At 67.3% G+C, this 16432-nt stretch overlaps 2 protein-coding genes across 7 annotated transcripts; both read left to right on the top strand.

The window, feature by feature from the left end:
• Positions 1-532: 532 nt before the first annotated feature.
• On the top strand, positions 533-6475 carry ENTREP3 (endosomal transmembrane epsin interactor 3). 4 transcript variants are annotated; one of them, XM_035567446.2, is made up of 12 exons: positions 533-1197; positions 1866-1922; positions 2081-2191; positions 2345-2470; positions 2552-2659; positions 2864-3024; positions 3152-3251; positions 3328-3412; positions 3548-4126; positions 4417-4482; positions 4719-4981; positions 5681-6475. In XM_035567446.2, exons 1-12 carry the CDS (start codon positions 979-981, stop codon positions 5849-5851), a joined length of 2046 nt encoding a protein of 681 aa, XP_035423339.1. In that variant the 5' UTR covers positions 533-978; the 3' UTR covers positions 5852-6475. The 4 variants fall into 4 exon arrangements, with proteins under 4 accessions (XP_035423339.1, XP_035423338.1, XP_035423336.1 ...); XM_035567445.2 differs by having other exon boundaries at positions 540-1197; positions 4414-4482; XM_035567443.2 differs by having other exon boundaries at positions 540-1197; positions 4414-4482; positions 5414-6473.
• Positions 6476-6553: 78 nt separating this feature from the next.
• Positions 6554-10524, top strand: GBA1 (glucosylceramidase beta 1). Of its 3 annotated transcripts, none has more exons than XM_035567510.2 (11): positions 6554-6703; positions 7537-7650; positions 7826-8017; positions 8094-8240; positions 8365-8498; positions 8585-8757; positions 8850-9087; positions 9243-9467; positions 9579-9742; positions 9891-10016; positions 10165-10524. In XM_035567510.2, the coding sequence occupies exons 2-11, from the start codon at positions 7584-7586 to the stop codon at positions 10265-10267; spliced, it is 1569 nt and encodes a 522-aa protein (XP_035423403.1). In that variant the 5' UTR covers positions 6554-6703; positions 7537-7583; the 3' UTR covers positions 10268-10524. The 3 variants fall into 3 exon arrangements, with proteins under 3 accessions (XP_035423403.1, XP_035423404.1, XP_050571858.1); XM_035567511.2 differs by having other exon boundaries at positions 6562-6699; XM_050715901.1 differs by lacking the exon at positions 6554-6703 and adding an exon at positions 6795-6913.
• Positions 10525-16432: the final 5908 nt, after the last annotated feature.

The raw sequence follows: 16432 nt of genomic DNA, 5'->3' as shown, positions 1-16432 counted from the left end.
CGGGCCGGGGGGGGGGCCGCCGCATCCCGGGGCTCCCGGCGGGGCTGCGGGAACGTGCCCGGATCCGCCCGGCTCTGCCTGGGGCGCGCCCGCTCCGCCGCCGCCTCCTGCCACCGGCGCCCCCCCCCCCCCCCCCGCCCACCGGGAAGCGGCCCCGGAGGCCGCGGCGGGGGCGATGCTCGGGCGCGCTCCCCGCGGGATCCCGGCGGCCGGGCGCTCCCTCCGCCCGCAGCCGGGGCTGGGGGGCCCGGGGAGGCGCGGCCGCCGGTAACGGCTGCGGCGAAAGCGGAGGAACCGGGGCTCTTTTTTCTTTTTTTTTTTTTTGGGGGTGGGGGTGGTCGGGGGGGGGGGGGGCGTCGGGCCGGGCCGGGCCGGTTCCGCGCGGGGCTCCGTGCGCCCGGACCCTGCGCCCGCTGCCTCCGGAGGATGCTCGGGGGCTCGGGGGGGGGGAGCGCAGCCCCGAGCTCGCCCCTGCCTGCCGCTGCTGCCTCGGGGACCCGCTGCACGGCTCCGGCCCCGGCTCCGGCTCCCGGCCTTTGCGGAGCAGCCCCGGCGCCTGGCGGCCTGAACCTGGGGCTGGGGGGCCGGCGAGCGAGGAGAAGCCTCGGCCCCGAGCGCTGCCTCCAGCCCGCAGCTCCGGGCGGGCTTCGTGACCCGAGCCGGGGCAGCGGTGGGATGCGCAGGGACCGCTGAGGCCGGTTTTTCTTCCCGGGCCGTCCCACGGACCTCCTCTGGGAGCGGCGGGACCGGCCCCGGGTCCTGCGTGGCCGTGGGCGCTGCCCCGAGCACCCAGTGCTGGGAAGAACCACCCTCGGCATCCTCCGGGAGACAAAAGGTGGAGCCCGGCCTGTTCGTGGCGAGCGCCTGCTCCTGCTTCCCCTGGGCCGCTCGTCCCCGTCCTGGCGTGGTCCCACCGGCGGCCCCGGGGCTCCAGGGGGCTCTGGGGCTGGCGGCTCCCACTCGCTGCCTGGGGCCGCCATGCCCTCCCCCAGCGACTCCAGCCACTCGCTGACCGGCCGTACGTCTCGCAGCCTCACCCACCTCCGCGTCCAGAGGACCTGGCTGCAGATCCTGCTGGTGCTGGGCTTCATCCAGGTCATCCTGGGCGTCCTCGTCGTCACCTTCAGCCTGGTGGCAGCCACCATCACGCCCTCCGCCAAGATCCGTCACTCCTGCCCCTCCTGGGCTGGCTTCTCGGTGAGTGCGGGGCAGGGGCTCGCGTGCCGAGGGGCCCGGGGCAGGTCTGCTCCTCCGGGTCCCCGCTGCTCCCGAGGCGCTGTGCTGAATTCGCTGCCGGTCCCTGGGGGGAGTGCGGCCCCGCTGCTCCTCCACCTTGTGCCGGGGGCTGCCGCAAGGCACCGCGGGAGAATCCCGGGGGTTCCCCTGGGGTGACTGTCAGGGATGGGGACCCCAGGGCAGTGTCTTGGCGGTGGGGGGTAGGTATCGAGGTGAAGTGCCCATGGCCCTGTCCTGAAGGGGCAGGGGAAGGGTGCGGGGTGCGGCAGTGGCAGCGTGGAGGGGTACGGGGCAGCCTGGTCCTGCTCCCGAGCTGTGCCGCGGGACGCTCTGCCTGCCATGGACACTGGGCAAGGGCAGGACCCCAGTGCGACCCTGCGGCACCGGGCCGGGCCTGGCCTCGCTGCCCGGCACAGAGCTGCCTGCAGTCCCCGGGCTCTCCGCTGCCCTGAATCAGCAATTTCTCCAGGCTTGCGGCGCAGGAGCAGTCCGTATGGCCCTGCTGCTCCCGGGCCAGCTCTGGGCCAGCAAGGCTTGGGGGGCTCTTCCCAGGCAGCGGGGGGCTGCTCTGGGCCACGCTGCCCAGCAGGGCCCCCTCCCTATCCTCACTGCTGGTCATGTGTCTGCAGCTGGCGCTGTCCGGGCTCATTGGCATCGTCTCCTGGAAGCGGCCCTTCACCCTGGTGGTAGGTGTCGTGGGGACCCCTCCCTCTGCAGATGTCCTGGCTAGAGGGGGCCGCACGTGCCCCCCGCCACCACCCTCGCACTCGTGGCCGTGCCCGCGTTTCGGCTCCCTGCTCTGCCAGCCCTGCCCAGCTCTCAGCCCCTCTCCTCCCTGCTGCAGATCACCTTCTTCACGCTGCTGTCGGTGCTGGGCGTCATGCTGAGCCTGGCCGGGTCCATCTTGTCCTGCCAGAACGCGCAGCTGGTGAAGTCCCTGGAGACCTGCGAGAGGGTGAGGCTGGACAAGGCGGAGAGGCCGTGGCACAGCGAATCGTCCCCAGCTGCAGGGCTCCGAGGACGTGGGGAGCTGGTGGCAGGGCTCTCTGGTGGCTCTTGGGAAAGAGCACGGGGTCTGGAGGTCCCTCACAGCGTTCCTCGTCCCCAGGAGAAGGACTCGTGCATCTGCTGCCAGACCCACCTAGAGAACACGCCTGCTTCCTGCAGCCAGCAGGGCGAGATGCTGACCATGTTCCCCAACCCTGACTGCCGCAGCATCCGCGTGGCACTCAAGGTGGGTGAGGGCTCCTCGGAGAGCAGCTGCGCACCCCTCCAGGCCCTGCGGGCGTCCGTAGCTCGTCCTGCTCCTCCCCAGGATCTCCTCTTCAGCGTTTGTGGCTTGACCGTCTTCTCCACCATCATCTGCACGCTCTCTGCCGTCGTGTGCTGCATCCAGATCTTCTCCTTGGACATCGTCCACGTGGTGAGGCCCAGCCCTGACCCGGGAGGACACGGGACTAGGCAGCGTCCCCAGCCTGGCTGGGCCACCAGGGGGCCGGGGCAGGATGTGGCCCAGGGGCCCTGCGGGGACCAAGAGGAGCTGGACGTGCGCTCCTGCTGGATCTCTGGACAGGGGGCGGTGGGTTTGCTCCTTGCGCCAGCTCTTCCTTGTTCCCTCTCCCTGCAGCTGGTCCCCCAGCGTTCCAACTCCGTGACGCTGGAATGCACCTCGCCCCCCGACACCTTTCTGCAGAGCATGCTGGACTTCGAGGAGTTCGTGCCTCCGGTGCCACCCCCCCCGTACTACCCACCCGAGTACACGTGCAGCTCCGAGACCGATGCGCAGAGGTACCCGGCGGGGAGCACGGCCAGTGTAGTTGGGCCTGCGCGCCTTGGTGCAGGAGCAGGGGGGGGCATTTGTCACCGAACGGGGCTTGTCCTACCTGAGGTGGCTTTTCTGCTCTTGCCTCTTCAGCATCACCTACAATGGCTCCATGGACAGCCCTGTGCCTCTCTACCCGACTGACTTTCCCCCCTCCTACGAGACCGTCATGGGGCTGCGCGGGGACAGCCAGGTGGGAGCCGCAGGGCCGTGGGCAGAGCGCAGCTCAGCTTCTGCCCTGCCCGTGCCCTGATGGCGCTGTCCTGCAGGCCACGCTGTTCGACTCGCAGCTGACTGACGGCTCGCACGCCTGCACCTGCGACCGCGTCCCCTCCATCGTGCTCAGCGGAGAAGGTGAGCACGGCCTTGTCTGCACACCCCCGCTGCGAAGCGCAGGGCACGGGGCAGGAGGGAGCGGGCCGGGCCCAGCGCTGCAGGAGCTGCCCTCTGCAGCAAGCTCGTTGCTGACACCCGCTCTTCTCCTTGCAGTGTCCATGGACAGCGGGTCCCTGATCATGTCTGAGATCGTGGATATCCCCGGGGACAGCAGCCCCTCGGAGGACTCGTGCCTGCTGGAGCTCCAGGGCTCCATGCGCTCCGTGGACTACGTCCTCTTCCGCTCCATCCAGCGCAGCCGCGCTGACTACTGCCTGAGCGTGGACTGTGTGCAGTGCAGCCACCACGCGCGCAGCCCCACGCTGGGCTTGCAGGGGCCCTTCGAGGAGACGCCGCAGCCCCGGGCACGTGGCGAGCGCTCCTACTCCTGCTCCACGGCAGAGCCCGGCCACAACGGGATCTTGGTGGGGGGAGCCGTGACCCACAGCTGCAACCGCCTGGAGGGGCTGGCCCGCTGCATCGGGCCCTGCTTCCCTGAGGTGCGACTCAAGGACAAGAGCTCGCTGCAGGGGCAGAGGGGCAGCCGCTCCGCAGGACCCGGCAGCAGGCGCCTCTTCCACCCGCGGCGCAACAGCGAGACCTCGTGCCCCTCGTCTCCAGCCCCGGGTCTGAGCCAGCGGCCACTCGTGAGATCGCACAGTGACCCCGGTGTCCTGATGGTTGGTGACACCGGTAGGTGGGAACGGCTGCCGAGACGGGGATGTGTGCGCAGCAGTTTCTGACTGGTGCAGCTGGGATGCTCCGTGGGGTTTGCTGCATTTCTTTGAGGCCGGGCAGGGTTAAAGCTGGGCTGGGGTTGGCGGCTGCTCCGGGGGATGGGGGAGAGGCAAGCACGGACTGCTTGGCCGGGAGGATGGGGATGCTGGTGCTGGGCCTGGCGGGGGCACCGGCTGGTGCTGTGGGGCTGCACAGCAGCACAGGACAGAGCCAAACCTTAAACGTGCTCTTTGTGCTTCCAGCAGATTTCAGGGAAGTACTTTATACCAAAGCACTGGAGGATACCGTGTCCAATTCCTCTGCAGATACAGGTCAGGGCACTGGGGAACACTGGGGAGGGTTAGGGGGAGGGTTTTGGCAGCCCCTTGAGGCATCAGCACCACCCTTTTTGGTGATGGGATGCTGGAGATCTGCATGTGCTTCTGTGCCCACTGATAGGCGACAGGAGGCGAGAGGGTCCCCAGAGCTGTGGGGACAGGGACAGTGGGGACAGGGACTGTAGGGACAGGGCCACGTTGCCTGGCACCTCACAGCTGCGTCTCTGCAGGGCTGTGCTCGGAGGCCTGCCTGCTCCACCGTTCGCACTGTGACTCGCCCCCGCTGCTCCGCGCTGGCTCCGTGGGGAAGAACAAGCTGCCGGTGTCCAAGAAAGTGACGCAGCAGCTGTCGAAGACAACGACCCGCTCCCTGGGGGACCTGAAGGTCTGCCGGGGCACCCGCGGGTTGGTGGCCAGGTTTCTGCAGAGACCCAAGCGCAACCCCGCAGCTGGAGTGGAGGTGCCTGGGCACAGCCCCCAGGGGCACAAGCAGGTAGGCTCTGACAGCCGGGGCATCCCTGCCCACCCTTCCCCAGCTCCCCTTCCCCAGGGAGCCCCACGCGTGCCCTCTCCCACCCGCCAGCACCTCGGCACTGGCCTCTGGGGTCCTGGCTCCCCTGGCCCCCTGCAGCTGGGTGCTGCCTGTCCTGGTGTCAGGGCCCTGGCTGCAGGCAGGGGCTCTGTCCCGCAGCACCGTCCCTTGCCCAGCCCTTCTCACCACACCAGCTCCTTTTTCCGGGAGCCAGGATGCGTCCCTTCCCCTTGGCCCTGACCAGCTGTAGCCATGAGTGTGAGAACCCTGTGTGTTGCAATGGCTTTGCCTTTGCTCCTGAGTCACTGCAGCCTCGAGGAAGCCACTGTGACATCCCAGCCTTGACTTCCCAGCCGGGGAGCCTAATGATCCTTTTCCTGCTTTCTGGATTAGCCCTCCCTTGCAGGACACTGGAGGCCTTGCGCAGCCTGGGGAGCCGCGATGGGAACGAGTCTGTCCTTAATGACAGCGTATGCGTGTCATGCACGCCTCTGCCAACCCCTGCCACTCCTGCCGTCCTGCCCAGCGCACCTGCCAGCCTCCAGCCTCCTTGCTGGAGCACACGGGCTCCCCAGAAAGCACGAGCCTCCCCTCCCACTGCGGGAGGTCGTCCCACGGGGTGGGCAAGCACTGCCACAGCCTGTCTCCATGGGGTTGCAGGTCCCCTGGAGCGCCTGGCCAGGAGCGGAGCAGCCCCAGGAAGGCATCCACCTGCGGAGCTGCGGGGACCTGAGTTCCACCTCATCCCTACGCCGGCTCCTGTCCGCCCGCCGGCTGGAACGTGGCCGCCCGCGGAGCCTCAGCGGGACCTGCAAGGAGAGCGTCCTCTGAGGGTGTCGCTGGCCCCGTGGCATGGCCTCGGCCTCCGGAGAGACCCCGGAGCTGGGGGGTAACGGGAGGGCCCCGCTCCTGGACGCTGCTGCCCGCCTGCGGGGCTGGGCCCTGGTGTCGCTGTCCTGGGGCTTCCTCATGGCCCCTTCCCGGAGTCGGGGGTGAGGGGCTGGTCCCCTGGGGTGGCTGTTGTGGGGCCAAGTGGGCTGTGCCCCCGTCCCCTGCCCCGACCCTGTGCCTGTGCCCGCAGTGCCCGTGCCTTGTCCCCACTGTCCCCACTGCTGTCCCTGGTCCCCTGCGCTGGCCGTGCCCCGGCCCCATACCTGCAGTGCCCCGGCCCCATACCGGTAGTGCCCAGGCGCCATACCGGTAGCGCCCTGGCCCTGCACCCACATCCCAGCCCCGCCGGTTGTGCCTGGGCCCCCCAGCCCCGTACCGCACCGGCCGTGCCTGCGTGTCCCCGCGCCCCCCGCCACCCCGGTACCGCCCCGGGGGTCCCTGCACAGATGGGGGGGGGGTCGGTAAGGGGGGGAGGGGGGCCTGTCCCGTTGCCACCGGGCCGCGGCGCTTGCAGCTGCTCTGCCACTCGCTAGAGAACCAAATAAAGGTGTTCGCCTGCCCGACAGGGCCGGGGGGGGGCTGGATGGGCGCCTGGGGGCTCCGTGGGGACCGGGGCGGGGGGGGGGAACCGGTGCCGGTGTGTCAGCTGACACCGGCGGTCACGTGAGCGGCGGGGCGGAGCGGCGCCCGGTGGCGGCTCCGTTCGCTGCCGGGCCGGCGGGGATCGAGGGGACGGGGCTGGTGCCGGGGGACGGGAGCCTGGGTCCGGGCTGAGCCCCGGGCCGGCGGTGGGTGAGCGCGGGGCGGCCCGGCCGCCTCCTCCCGGGGCTCCGCCGGTGGCGGGGGGTGGGGGGGGGGGTGCGGGGCGGCTCCCCTCGGACGGCCCGGGAACGGGAACCGGGCTGCGGGGCCCTGCTGCTGCCGGGGCGGCCCCGCTCCTGCCCCGCGGAGCGGCTTCTGCACGGGGCTGCGGCGAGAGGAGCGGGGGGAGCTTTGGGGCGGGTACCGGGGGGAAATCCTTCCCCGGGGGGGGGGGCGGCGGGGACCGGCGCAGGCTGCCCGGGGGAGATGGGGGGGAACCAAGGCCAGGCTGGGGGGGGGCTGGGGGCGGGATGGGGCTGGGGGCACGATGGGGCTGAATGGGGCTGGGGGCAGGATGGGGCTGGGGGCTGGATGGGGGTGGGGACAGGATGGGGTTGGATGGGGATGGGGGCTGGATGGGGGTGGGGGCAGGATGGGGCTGGATGGGGATGGGGGTTGGATGGGGATGGGGGCAGGGGCGGTGCCCATGGTGGGGGCAGGAACGACGGGGACTTTGAGCTCCCCGCCACCCCAGCCCGCGGTGCCGTGATTCCGTGACCCCGGTTGAGCAAGACGCTGCCGTGCCAGGCACGCGTGCGGGATGGGCCGCGGCCTGTCCCCATCACGCCCTGTCCCCGTCTTGCTCCTGGAAGAAGAGCTGCGGCGTGGGAGGGACGGGAAGCTCGGGTCCCCTTAAAGGCGAGGCTGGCGCTGGTGCTGCGGAGGCGGCCTGGCAGCGAGCGCGGACACGGTGCCAGCACAGCTGCGAACGGCTCTTTTGGGGCTGCTCGAGGGTTTCCTAACGGCGTGCCCCCCAAACGCAGAGTCTGCTCCCCTGGGTCTGCCCGAGCCGAGGGGACGTGGCGGTGCCATGTGGGCCCAGCGTGCCGGGGTCCTGGGCTGGCTGCTGCTGCTCCAGGTGGTCCCCAGGGCTGCAGGTGAGTGCAGGGACGTGGCGGGGTGGCAAGGGCTCTGGGGGGCTCTGGGGTGCGGGTAGGATGGGGAGCGCGGGGCTGGAGGGTTTTAGGGAGCACCCCAAGGCACAGGGAGAGCTCTCGAGGGGCCGCAGCCCCTTAGGGAGCGTCCCTCTCCAGCATCTGCCCGTGCCCGCAGGCGCCCGGCCCTGCAGCCCCAAGTACTTTGGCCGTGACTCCATGGTGTGCGTGTGCAATGCCACGTACTGCGACACGCTGGACCCCGTGGTCCTGCCGGCCCCAGGCACCTACGTCAAGTACGAGAGCAGCAAGGCCGGCAAGCGGCTGGAGCGCAGCGAGGGGAGCTTCCAGCGCAGCCTCCGTGCCCCAGGTACCTGCTGTGGCTGGTGGAAATGGGCCCAGCCCTTCCCACGACCCTCTGTCATGCTGGGTTTCTTCCCCTGCAGATCTTGTCCTGACTGTGGACACGACGCAGCGGTACCAGAAGGTAAAGGGATTCGGTGGCTCTGTCACTGACTCGGCTGCCATAAACATCCTTTCCCTGCCCGAGAAAGCCCAGGACCACCTCCTGCGCTCCTATTTCTCTGAGGAAGGTGAGGAGTCGTGGGGAAGGCAGGGGGGCTGGTGATGGGGACCCTCAGGAGCTGCTGCATGGGAGCCGAGGGGGTTGGGGCCCTCCTGTCCCACTGCCCATCCCAACCCCTCTGTGCCTGGCAGGGCTTGAGTACAACCTTGTCCGCATCCCCATGGCCAGCTGTGACTTCTCCCTCCACGCCTACACCTACGACGACGTCCCCTATGACTACGAGCTCACCCACTTCAGCCTGCGGGATGAGGACACGAAGCTGAAGGTGAGCAGCGGGCGGGAGTGAGGGGGTCACGCAGGAAGGGGCACAGGGGCTTATAGCTGAGCCACTCTCTCTGCCCTGTGCTGCAGATCCCCATCCTGCACCGAGCCTCGACCATGGCCAAACGCCCACTGTCCCTGTACGCAAGCCCCTGGACCTCCCCGGCCTGGATGAAGACCAGCGAATCCTTCATCGGGAAGGGCACGCTGAAGGGGCAGGCGGGGGACAAGTACCACAAGACCTGGGCCAACTACTTCGTGCGGTACAGAGGCGCAGACGGGGGGAGACGCCGAGGGGATCCTCGGCGGTGGAGCTGGGGAGATCCCTGGATCACACCTCTTCCCTTGCGCTCAGCTTTCTGGACGAATACGCCAAGCACAACCTGACCTTCTGGGCGGTGACAGCCGAGAACGAGCCTTCGGCCGGGCTGATCAACAACTACCCCTTCCAGTGCCTGGGCTTCACGGCTGAGCAGCAGCGGGACTTCATCGCGCGGGACCTGGGCCCCGCGCTGGCCAACAGCTCCCACCGCAACATCCAGCTCATCATCCTGGATGACAACCGCCTCCACCTCCCGCACTGGGCCAAAGTGGTGAGCGCAGCAAAGGACAGGGGGTCCTGAGCCCCGTCCCACTGGGGCGTGCGTCCCTACGGAGGGCTCGGCTGCTCCGTCCTGCGGCACCGGGGCTCGGGTGCTGGCGCGCTGCCCCCCGGCACCTGGCACTGGCCGACTCTTGTCCCTTCCAGGTGCTGGAGGACGAACAGGCAGCTCGCTACGTCCACGGCATTGGCATCCACTGGTACCTGGACTTCATCGGTCCCATACAGGACACCGTGGTGCCCACTCATGAGCTCTTCCCGGATTACTTCATCCTGGCCACGGAGGCGTGCATCGGGGCCCACTTCTGGGAGCGGGATGTTATCCTGGGCTGCTGGGAGCGGGGGAACCAGTACAGCCACAGCATCCTGACGGTGAGAGCCTGCCCTACCCTGCACGGTGGGCCCCCAGGAGGGGTGCTGGCACCCCCCCTCTCCCCTCATCGCCCTGCTGCTTGGGCAGACATCTCTGCTGTCCCGTTGCAGAACCTGAACCACTTTGTGGCCGGCTGGACCGACTGGAACCTGGCGCTGGACCTGGAGGGGGGCCCCAACTGGGTCAAGAACTACGTGGACAGCCCCGTCATCGTGGACAGCAGCGAAGGCATTTTCTACAAGCAGCCCATGTTCTACCACATGGGGCACTTCAGGTGGGTCGGGGCTCCCCAGCTGCCTGGCCTCCAGCTCTGTGGTCACAGCAGCGGCTTGCTGGGAGGAGAGCTGTGCAGGACGTCTTGAGAGAGCTCCGCTGCGGTCTGACCTCATTCCTGGGCTTGCTTCTTGGCCTTGCTCGTGCAGTAAGTTCATCCCAGAGGGCTCCCAGCGCGTGGGGCTCGTCGCCTCCAAAGAGTCCAAGAAGACCGACCTGGAGTACTCGGCCTTCGTGCGCCCCGACGGTGCCGTGGTGGTGGTGGTCCTCAACAGGTGAGCGACGCAGCCCGGCCTGCAAGCACGGGACCCCAGCCAGCCAGGCCGTTACGTGCGCACCCATCCTGCTGGGCCTCGTGCACTGTTGGCGCACAGGACCTGCTGCAGGGTCCTCCTGACCCTGCTGCCCCTCCTCACCCTCCAGGTCCCTGCAAAATGTGACCTTCGGGCTGGCCGACGTGGTTGGCCTCATTGAGGCCGTGGCTCCGGCCAGCTCCATCCAGACCTACCTGTGGCGGCGGCAGTGACGGGGCTGAGATGCCCGTGGCTGGCCAGGGGCTGGACTGAGACAGTGGATATGCGGCCCCACGCTGCCCGCGTGCTTGGGCTGGGAAGATGTGGCCGAGGCGGCGCGGTGCTGTGCCCCGTGGCGGAGCTGAGCGCTCGGGCAAGACAGGACAGGGAGCGCCGTGCACAGGTCGGGGGCACTGGCACCCCCAGGGTGGGGATCCTACAGGCTGTGAGCGCTGGTTCTGCTGCTCCAACATTAAATGCTGATGCTGGCTCTGTGTCTGTGGCTGGAAGAGAAACCTCCGGGTCCCTGCCCTGCTCCCTGAGTGCAGTGGTTGGGTGCAGCCCTGGGAGGGGATCCAGGCACCGGGGGATCCTTGGCAGGGGGATGAGCAAGCCTGGATGCTCCCCAGCTGCCTTGCTGTGGGCAGATTTAGGATATGGTTCCAGGTTTACCTTGCACACGCATGCTCCTGGAGCAGGAGGAGGCTTCAGCTTTCCACACTGCCAGGTGGGAGCCATCCGGGCCAGCACTGCGGGCTTCACATGTGGCCTGGCCTCGTTCTCCTGGAGCTGGGGCTTGCTCCCTGTCATCTCTGCTCTGCCCTGGGGCTCCCCAGCCCTGCAGGGCTACAGGTTCCCCAGCCACGTCTTAGCCCAGGCTGCAGGGAGCTCCCCAGCACCGGGGCTGGAGGCAGAACCAGCTCCAGGAGCGCTGCAGCGTGGGGGGTTTGGCACACGAGTCTGCTCTGGATGGGGTCACGGGTCTGCAAGCTTCGTGGGGCTCTGCAGGGAGGTGGATCCCTGGATGTAGCTGGAGCATGGGTGGCTTTCATCCCCACGAGCCACTTGAGGTTTTGAATCACCTGGGTGAGCTTCAGCCCTGGCAAGGCAGGTCAGCCCACAGACCTCAGGGAAGGAGCCGAGATGGCACCCGCCAGGCAGCAGCAGCCCTGCGCTGGGGCATGCTATCCCCAGTGGGACTCGGCACCATCCGGAGCTGCGGGGCCAGGCAGGGTGAGTAAGCAGGCATGGGACCAGGAGTGGGTGCAGAGCGCCGGCACACCCAGGAAGGAAGGAGGTAGCGACGAGGGTGTGCTGGGCAGGGGATTAGGGCAGGGGAGGTCACGATTGCAGGCAGGGCTGGGAAGGGAGGCTGGGGCTGGGTCGGGGCAGGCAAGATGCAGCTTCCCGGTGCCGTCAGGGCTGACAGCAGTGAAGGGACTTCCCCTTAAGCCCCCTGTCCGATGTCCGGGGGGGCACAGCTGCAATTTGGGGAGTGGGGTGGCTGCTGGACCCCACTGCTGCCCAGAGGCCCTTTGTGTTTGTCCACAAGAGGGAAATATTTCTCCAGGATCGCGGCGGCTCCCAGCCTGCTCCAGGCATCCCCACAGCCCAGCACCAGGCTCCAGCAAGCAGCTGCTGCTCTCCCACCCACTTCTTTTTTCGCAGGTCCCTCACTTACACGCTTTTGGAGGTTTTCCCAGCCTCAGTAATAAAAGCCAGTGTCCAGATGCTTCACCTCCTCCAGGCACATCCCCTTGTCCTGCTGCTCTGCTTGGCCCCAAAGGACCAAACAAGCCTGGGTTAAATGCGGAGGGGAAAATCCCATCGCTGCGCTTGGGGCTTGGCTTGTTAACCCACGTACAAAGCACTGACCCATTTGGGGCACACACAGACCCCCCAATCCTGCACGGGCAGCTCAGCCCCAGCTCTGTGTTTGCACGGGTTCCCGTCCCCACAGGACGGCACTGGCCTGGCTGAGGGACAAATTCCTCGTGCCCCAGGCTCCTTCACCCGAGAAGGAGCGAGAAATCCCATGTGCTGGGGACATCAGCAAGAAACGGCTTGGCTGGGGATTCGATGGGGTTGCCCAGCGGCTCCTATGCCACCAGCTCAGCACTGAGGCGTTGCCCTTCCCCTGGGTCTCACTTTTCCTGCTGAGCAAGAAGCTCTTATCAGCCCTTGTTGATAGGGATGAGCTCCCGGCTGTCCCGGCAGCCTCCGCAGTGTTTTTGTTTGGGGCCGTTTCGGGGCTGCCAGGCTCTGCTGGGGCTGCGGTGGGAACCCAGCCTGGCCACGGGGCCCCAGCTGTGCCAGACCCCAAAACGGGGAGGAAAAGAATGGGGCAAGCATGGGGCATCCCAGGTCAGGGGCAGCAGGCCAGCAGCCTCAGGCTGCAGCTGATCAATTAATCCCTCCCCAAAACTGGGGCTAATTAGCCTGGGCGTAGCACCTGGCTGACAGGTTAGTCACAGCTGGAGGTGGGAGTCGTGCGGGGCAGAGGGGACGGGCCAGCAGCTTCCTTCTGGGGCTGGCTGTTCGCTCCCTAGGTTTTATCCGGGGGCTGCCTGGCCCCAGCCACCCTCTTCCTCCAGTGGGTGGCCCTGGGGCTTGGCCCTGGGCACACGTGGGGGGCTGTGGTGTGCACCCCACCGCAGCGGGACAGTGCTGGAGGGCAGGGGAAGATGGATCGGATTGCCCTACAGCTGTATCTGATATGGCTGAAAAGGAGAAAATTAGTCATAAATTGCTGCTCCACCCTGGAGAGGGAGAGCTAACGGCGCAGAGGGTGGCTGAGCAGTTTAACCCTCACCAAGTGCTGGTAGAGAAGCAGTGGGGAGCTTTGGGCTCTGCTGCCAGCCCCAGCTTTTGGTGCTCTCGGGCAGGGGGTGAGCTGTTCCCTGCTGCTCCGGGCTGCTGAGGGTGCCTGTACAGAAATGGGTGCGTGTGCATGTCCCGTACGATGTGACCAGGAGCAGGCGGTACCCATGTGCCCAGCCAGTTTCAGCCCCAGCAATTTTGACTGCGAAGCTTTGCTCGAGGAGCAGCCCCGTGGCAGGGAGCGTTCCCGGAGTTGGCCCTGCGGGCGTGGAAGAGCTGAGCTCTGCTCCCTGGCAGCGCTGCTGTCGGGGTGGAGGCACCGTTGGCACCGCAGCGGGTTCCCCTCCACGGGTCTGGCTCCTCGGTGCAGAGACGGAGGAACGGCGGTGCTAGGCAGCCTGCTGCTGCCCTCCTCCAGCGGTGCTGGGGTGGGGGCGAGCGACACAAAAAGGCTTGGGCACGGCAGCAGCCCCGGCTCCCGCACAGTGCCTGGTGGCTCCTCTCCCTTTCCCATCCTTGCCGGGGCATCCAGGACCCTCCTCAGCCCGGCATGTGGCTGTGGCAGCTCTTAGGGAAATAAGGTGATGGGCAGGGGTAAATTGCCCAACGTGCTGTTGGAAATCATTAGCAGGGCAGCCCAAAATGTCCCCGAGTGTGTTTGTGGGCTCTGCTGTGGTTTTTGGGATTCATCCAGAGCCTGTCTGACAAAAGAAAGAAACGAGTTTTCTTCAGAACCTTGCAACGGCTTCTCAGAGCTGCACCACGCTGTGTCTCCCCGTGCTGGCCGGGCTGGTGGCACAGCCGGATCCATCAGCACAATGTCTCTGGCTCTGCCTCTCCTGGGGGTAAAGCAGTGGGAGGCAAACGGGACCTGATTTCCTTCAGCCCTGGCCCCGCCAGCCTGTGTCAAGACATATACCTGATGGTCCGGGTCCGAGACCAGAGGGAGAGCAAGGAGGAGCTGTGGGGGTGGGAGAGGAGGGTGTGCTGCGAGGGAAGGTCTCGACTCGGCTCCCCTTAAAGGCAAGGTGGGGAGCTCGGAGCTGCCTCAGGAGGAGGAGGTCTGGTGCAGAGCAGGGCCGGAGGCAGCAACGCACGGCAAGCGACACAGAGGCAGGTGGGCTCCGGGTTCCCCGGGGGCAGGATAGACCCACCTCCCCTGCCCCAAACGAGGGTCTTGGCAGGAGGGCAAGGACGGCTGGCGAGGCAGCAGTTCCAGCAGCTGAAGGCGAAGCAGCCGATCCAGCCCTGCTCCCCGATGCAGGGCACAGCCTGCCCTGTCCATCCCCTCCTGCGCCAGCTCAGGGATTCCTAACGGCGTGCCCCCCAAACACAGAGTCTGCTCCCTGGGGTCTGCCCGAGCCGAGGGGACGTGGCAGTGCCATGTGGGCCCAGCGTGCCGGGGTCCTGCGCTGGCTGCTGCTGCTCCAGGCAGTGCCCAGGGCTGCAGGTGAGCGCAGGGACGTGGCGGGGTAGGGTGAGCAGGGTGGGGAGCGCGGGGCTGGAGGGTTTTAGGGAGCACCCCAAGGCACAGGGAGAGCTCTCGAGGGGCCGCAGCCCCTTAGGGAGCGTCCCTCTCCAGCATCTGCCTGTGCCCGCAGGCGCCCGGCCCTGCAGCCCCAAGTACTTTGGCCGTGACTCCATGGTGTGCGTGTGCAATGCCACGTACTGCGACACGCTGGACCCCGTGGTCCTGCCGGCCCCGGGCACCTACGTCAAGTACGAGAGCAGCAAGGCCGGCAAGCGGCTGGAGCACAGCGAGGGGAGCTTCCAGCGCAGCCTCCGTGCCCCAGGTACCTGCTGTGTGCAGGCAGCGGGTGGTCCTGCGGGTCCCCCGTGAGCTGAGCCAGGCTGGGATGTCCCTCGCAGGGCTGCTGCTGACGCTCAACATCTCTGTGCTGTACCAGCACGTGAAGGGCTTCGGTGGGTCTCTCTCAGATGCTGCTGCCCTCAACATCCTGGGGCTGTCGCAGCCGGCCCAGGACAACCTTCTGCGGTCCTACTTCTCCGAGAACGGTGAGCAGCGAGGGTGCTGGCAGCGTGGGGCAGCTCGCTGGGTCCCTGCTGGGAGCTGCGGTGTCCCAGCTGCAGGGACGTGCATCGCCTGAGCTGCTGTTCCGGTGCTGCTCGGTGCCTTTCCTTCTCCACAGGGATTGAGTACAACCTCGTCCGGCTCCCCATGGCCTGCAGCGACTTCTCCGTGCGCCCCTACAGCTACAATGACGACGTCCCCTATGACTATGAGCTGAAGCACTTCAAGCTGGCAGAGGAGGACGTGAAGATGAAGGTAGGAGGCTGAGCCTGCCGCCAGTGCCTGGGTCCCTCTCTTTCCATTGGCTCTGCTGTAGGAGCTCCTGCTTGGGGACCCCGGTGCCCGAGCACTGCCATCCTGGTGCGGGGTGTGTGGGGACAGCCCGCAGGAGCTGGCACCTCCTCTGGGGTGCGTCCCGCCGTGCCCGCCTGGTGCTGGCAGGGAGCGGAGCCGGGGCACCGTGCCATGGGTGGCGCTCTCTGGCTGCCGTTCCTCGCAAGGGCCCTTCGGTGCTCCCCTTCCTCCTGTTGGGGTTTTGAAGGGCTGCAGCTGGAGCTGAGCCTCTCTCTGCCCCGTGCTGCAGATCCCCATCCTGCACCGAGCCTTGGCCATGGCCAAACGGCCGCTGTCCTTCTACGCGAGCCCCTGGACCTCCCCGGCCTGGATGAAGAGCAATGAGGATGTCCGCGGGAAGGGCACGCTGAAGGGGCAGGCGGGGGACAAGTACCACAAAACCTGGGCCAACTACTTCATCAAGTACCATTCCCTGGGGCTGGGATGCCCTGGGGCTGGGGCAAAGGGGGGAGCGTGTTTGGGGCAGGGGACGCTTGCGGCGTGGCCAGCATCCCTCCACTTTGCCCTCTCCCAGGTTCCTGGACGAATACGCCAAGCACAACCTGACCTTCTGGGCGGTGACGGCGCAGAACGAGCCCCTCGCAGCGCTCTTAGCGCACCCCCAGTTCCCGACCATCGCCTTCACCGCCGTGCAGCAGCGGGACTTTGTGGCCCAGGACCTGGGCCCTGCACTGGCCCAGAGCTCGCACGGCACCCGGCTCATCATCATGGACGACCAGCGCATCCACCTCCCCGCCTGGGCCAAAGTGGTGAGGCACGGGGCTTCCCCTCTAGCTGGTCTGCTCTGCTTCACGCCTAACCATTGAATGTTAACCTAAAATTAAGCCTGCAGCCGCTCCCAGTCCTAGACAGATGGGAAGGCAAATCAGGCGTGCTGCAGAGAGAGCAGGAGCTGGGTAATTGGTAGCAGCCACCCCTGCGCTCTTGTCTGAGGCAGGGACAGGAGGTGGCTTCTTCGTCCCATGTTCCTGCAGCAGGGCAGCCACAGGCACTGCCTGTACGCCGGCTGCTTCTCCAGGCAGTTTCAGCTGCTTTGTTTTACTCCTTGCCCTCCTTCCTTTGCAATACTGAAGAGCCGCCATGGGAATTCATCTAGACTAGGAACAAGGAAAGGAAAATTTGCTCCTGTCTTTGCCTTGAGCAAGGATGGAGCTGCAGGGGGCGGACAAAGCGTGAGCGTGTTCCTTCCTTC

Source organism: Cygnus atratus, chromosome 28 (genome assembly GCF_013377495.2).
Source record: "Cygnus atratus isolate AKBS03 ecotype Queensland, Australia chromosome 28, CAtr_DNAZoo_HiC_assembly, whole genome shotgun sequence".
Lineage (NCBI taxonomy): Eukaryota > Metazoa > Chordata > Aves > Anseriformes > Anatidae > Cygnus > Cygnus atratus.
Note: the sequence above shows the minus strand (reverse complement) of the source record. Positions and strands in the feature narration are given on the sequence as shown.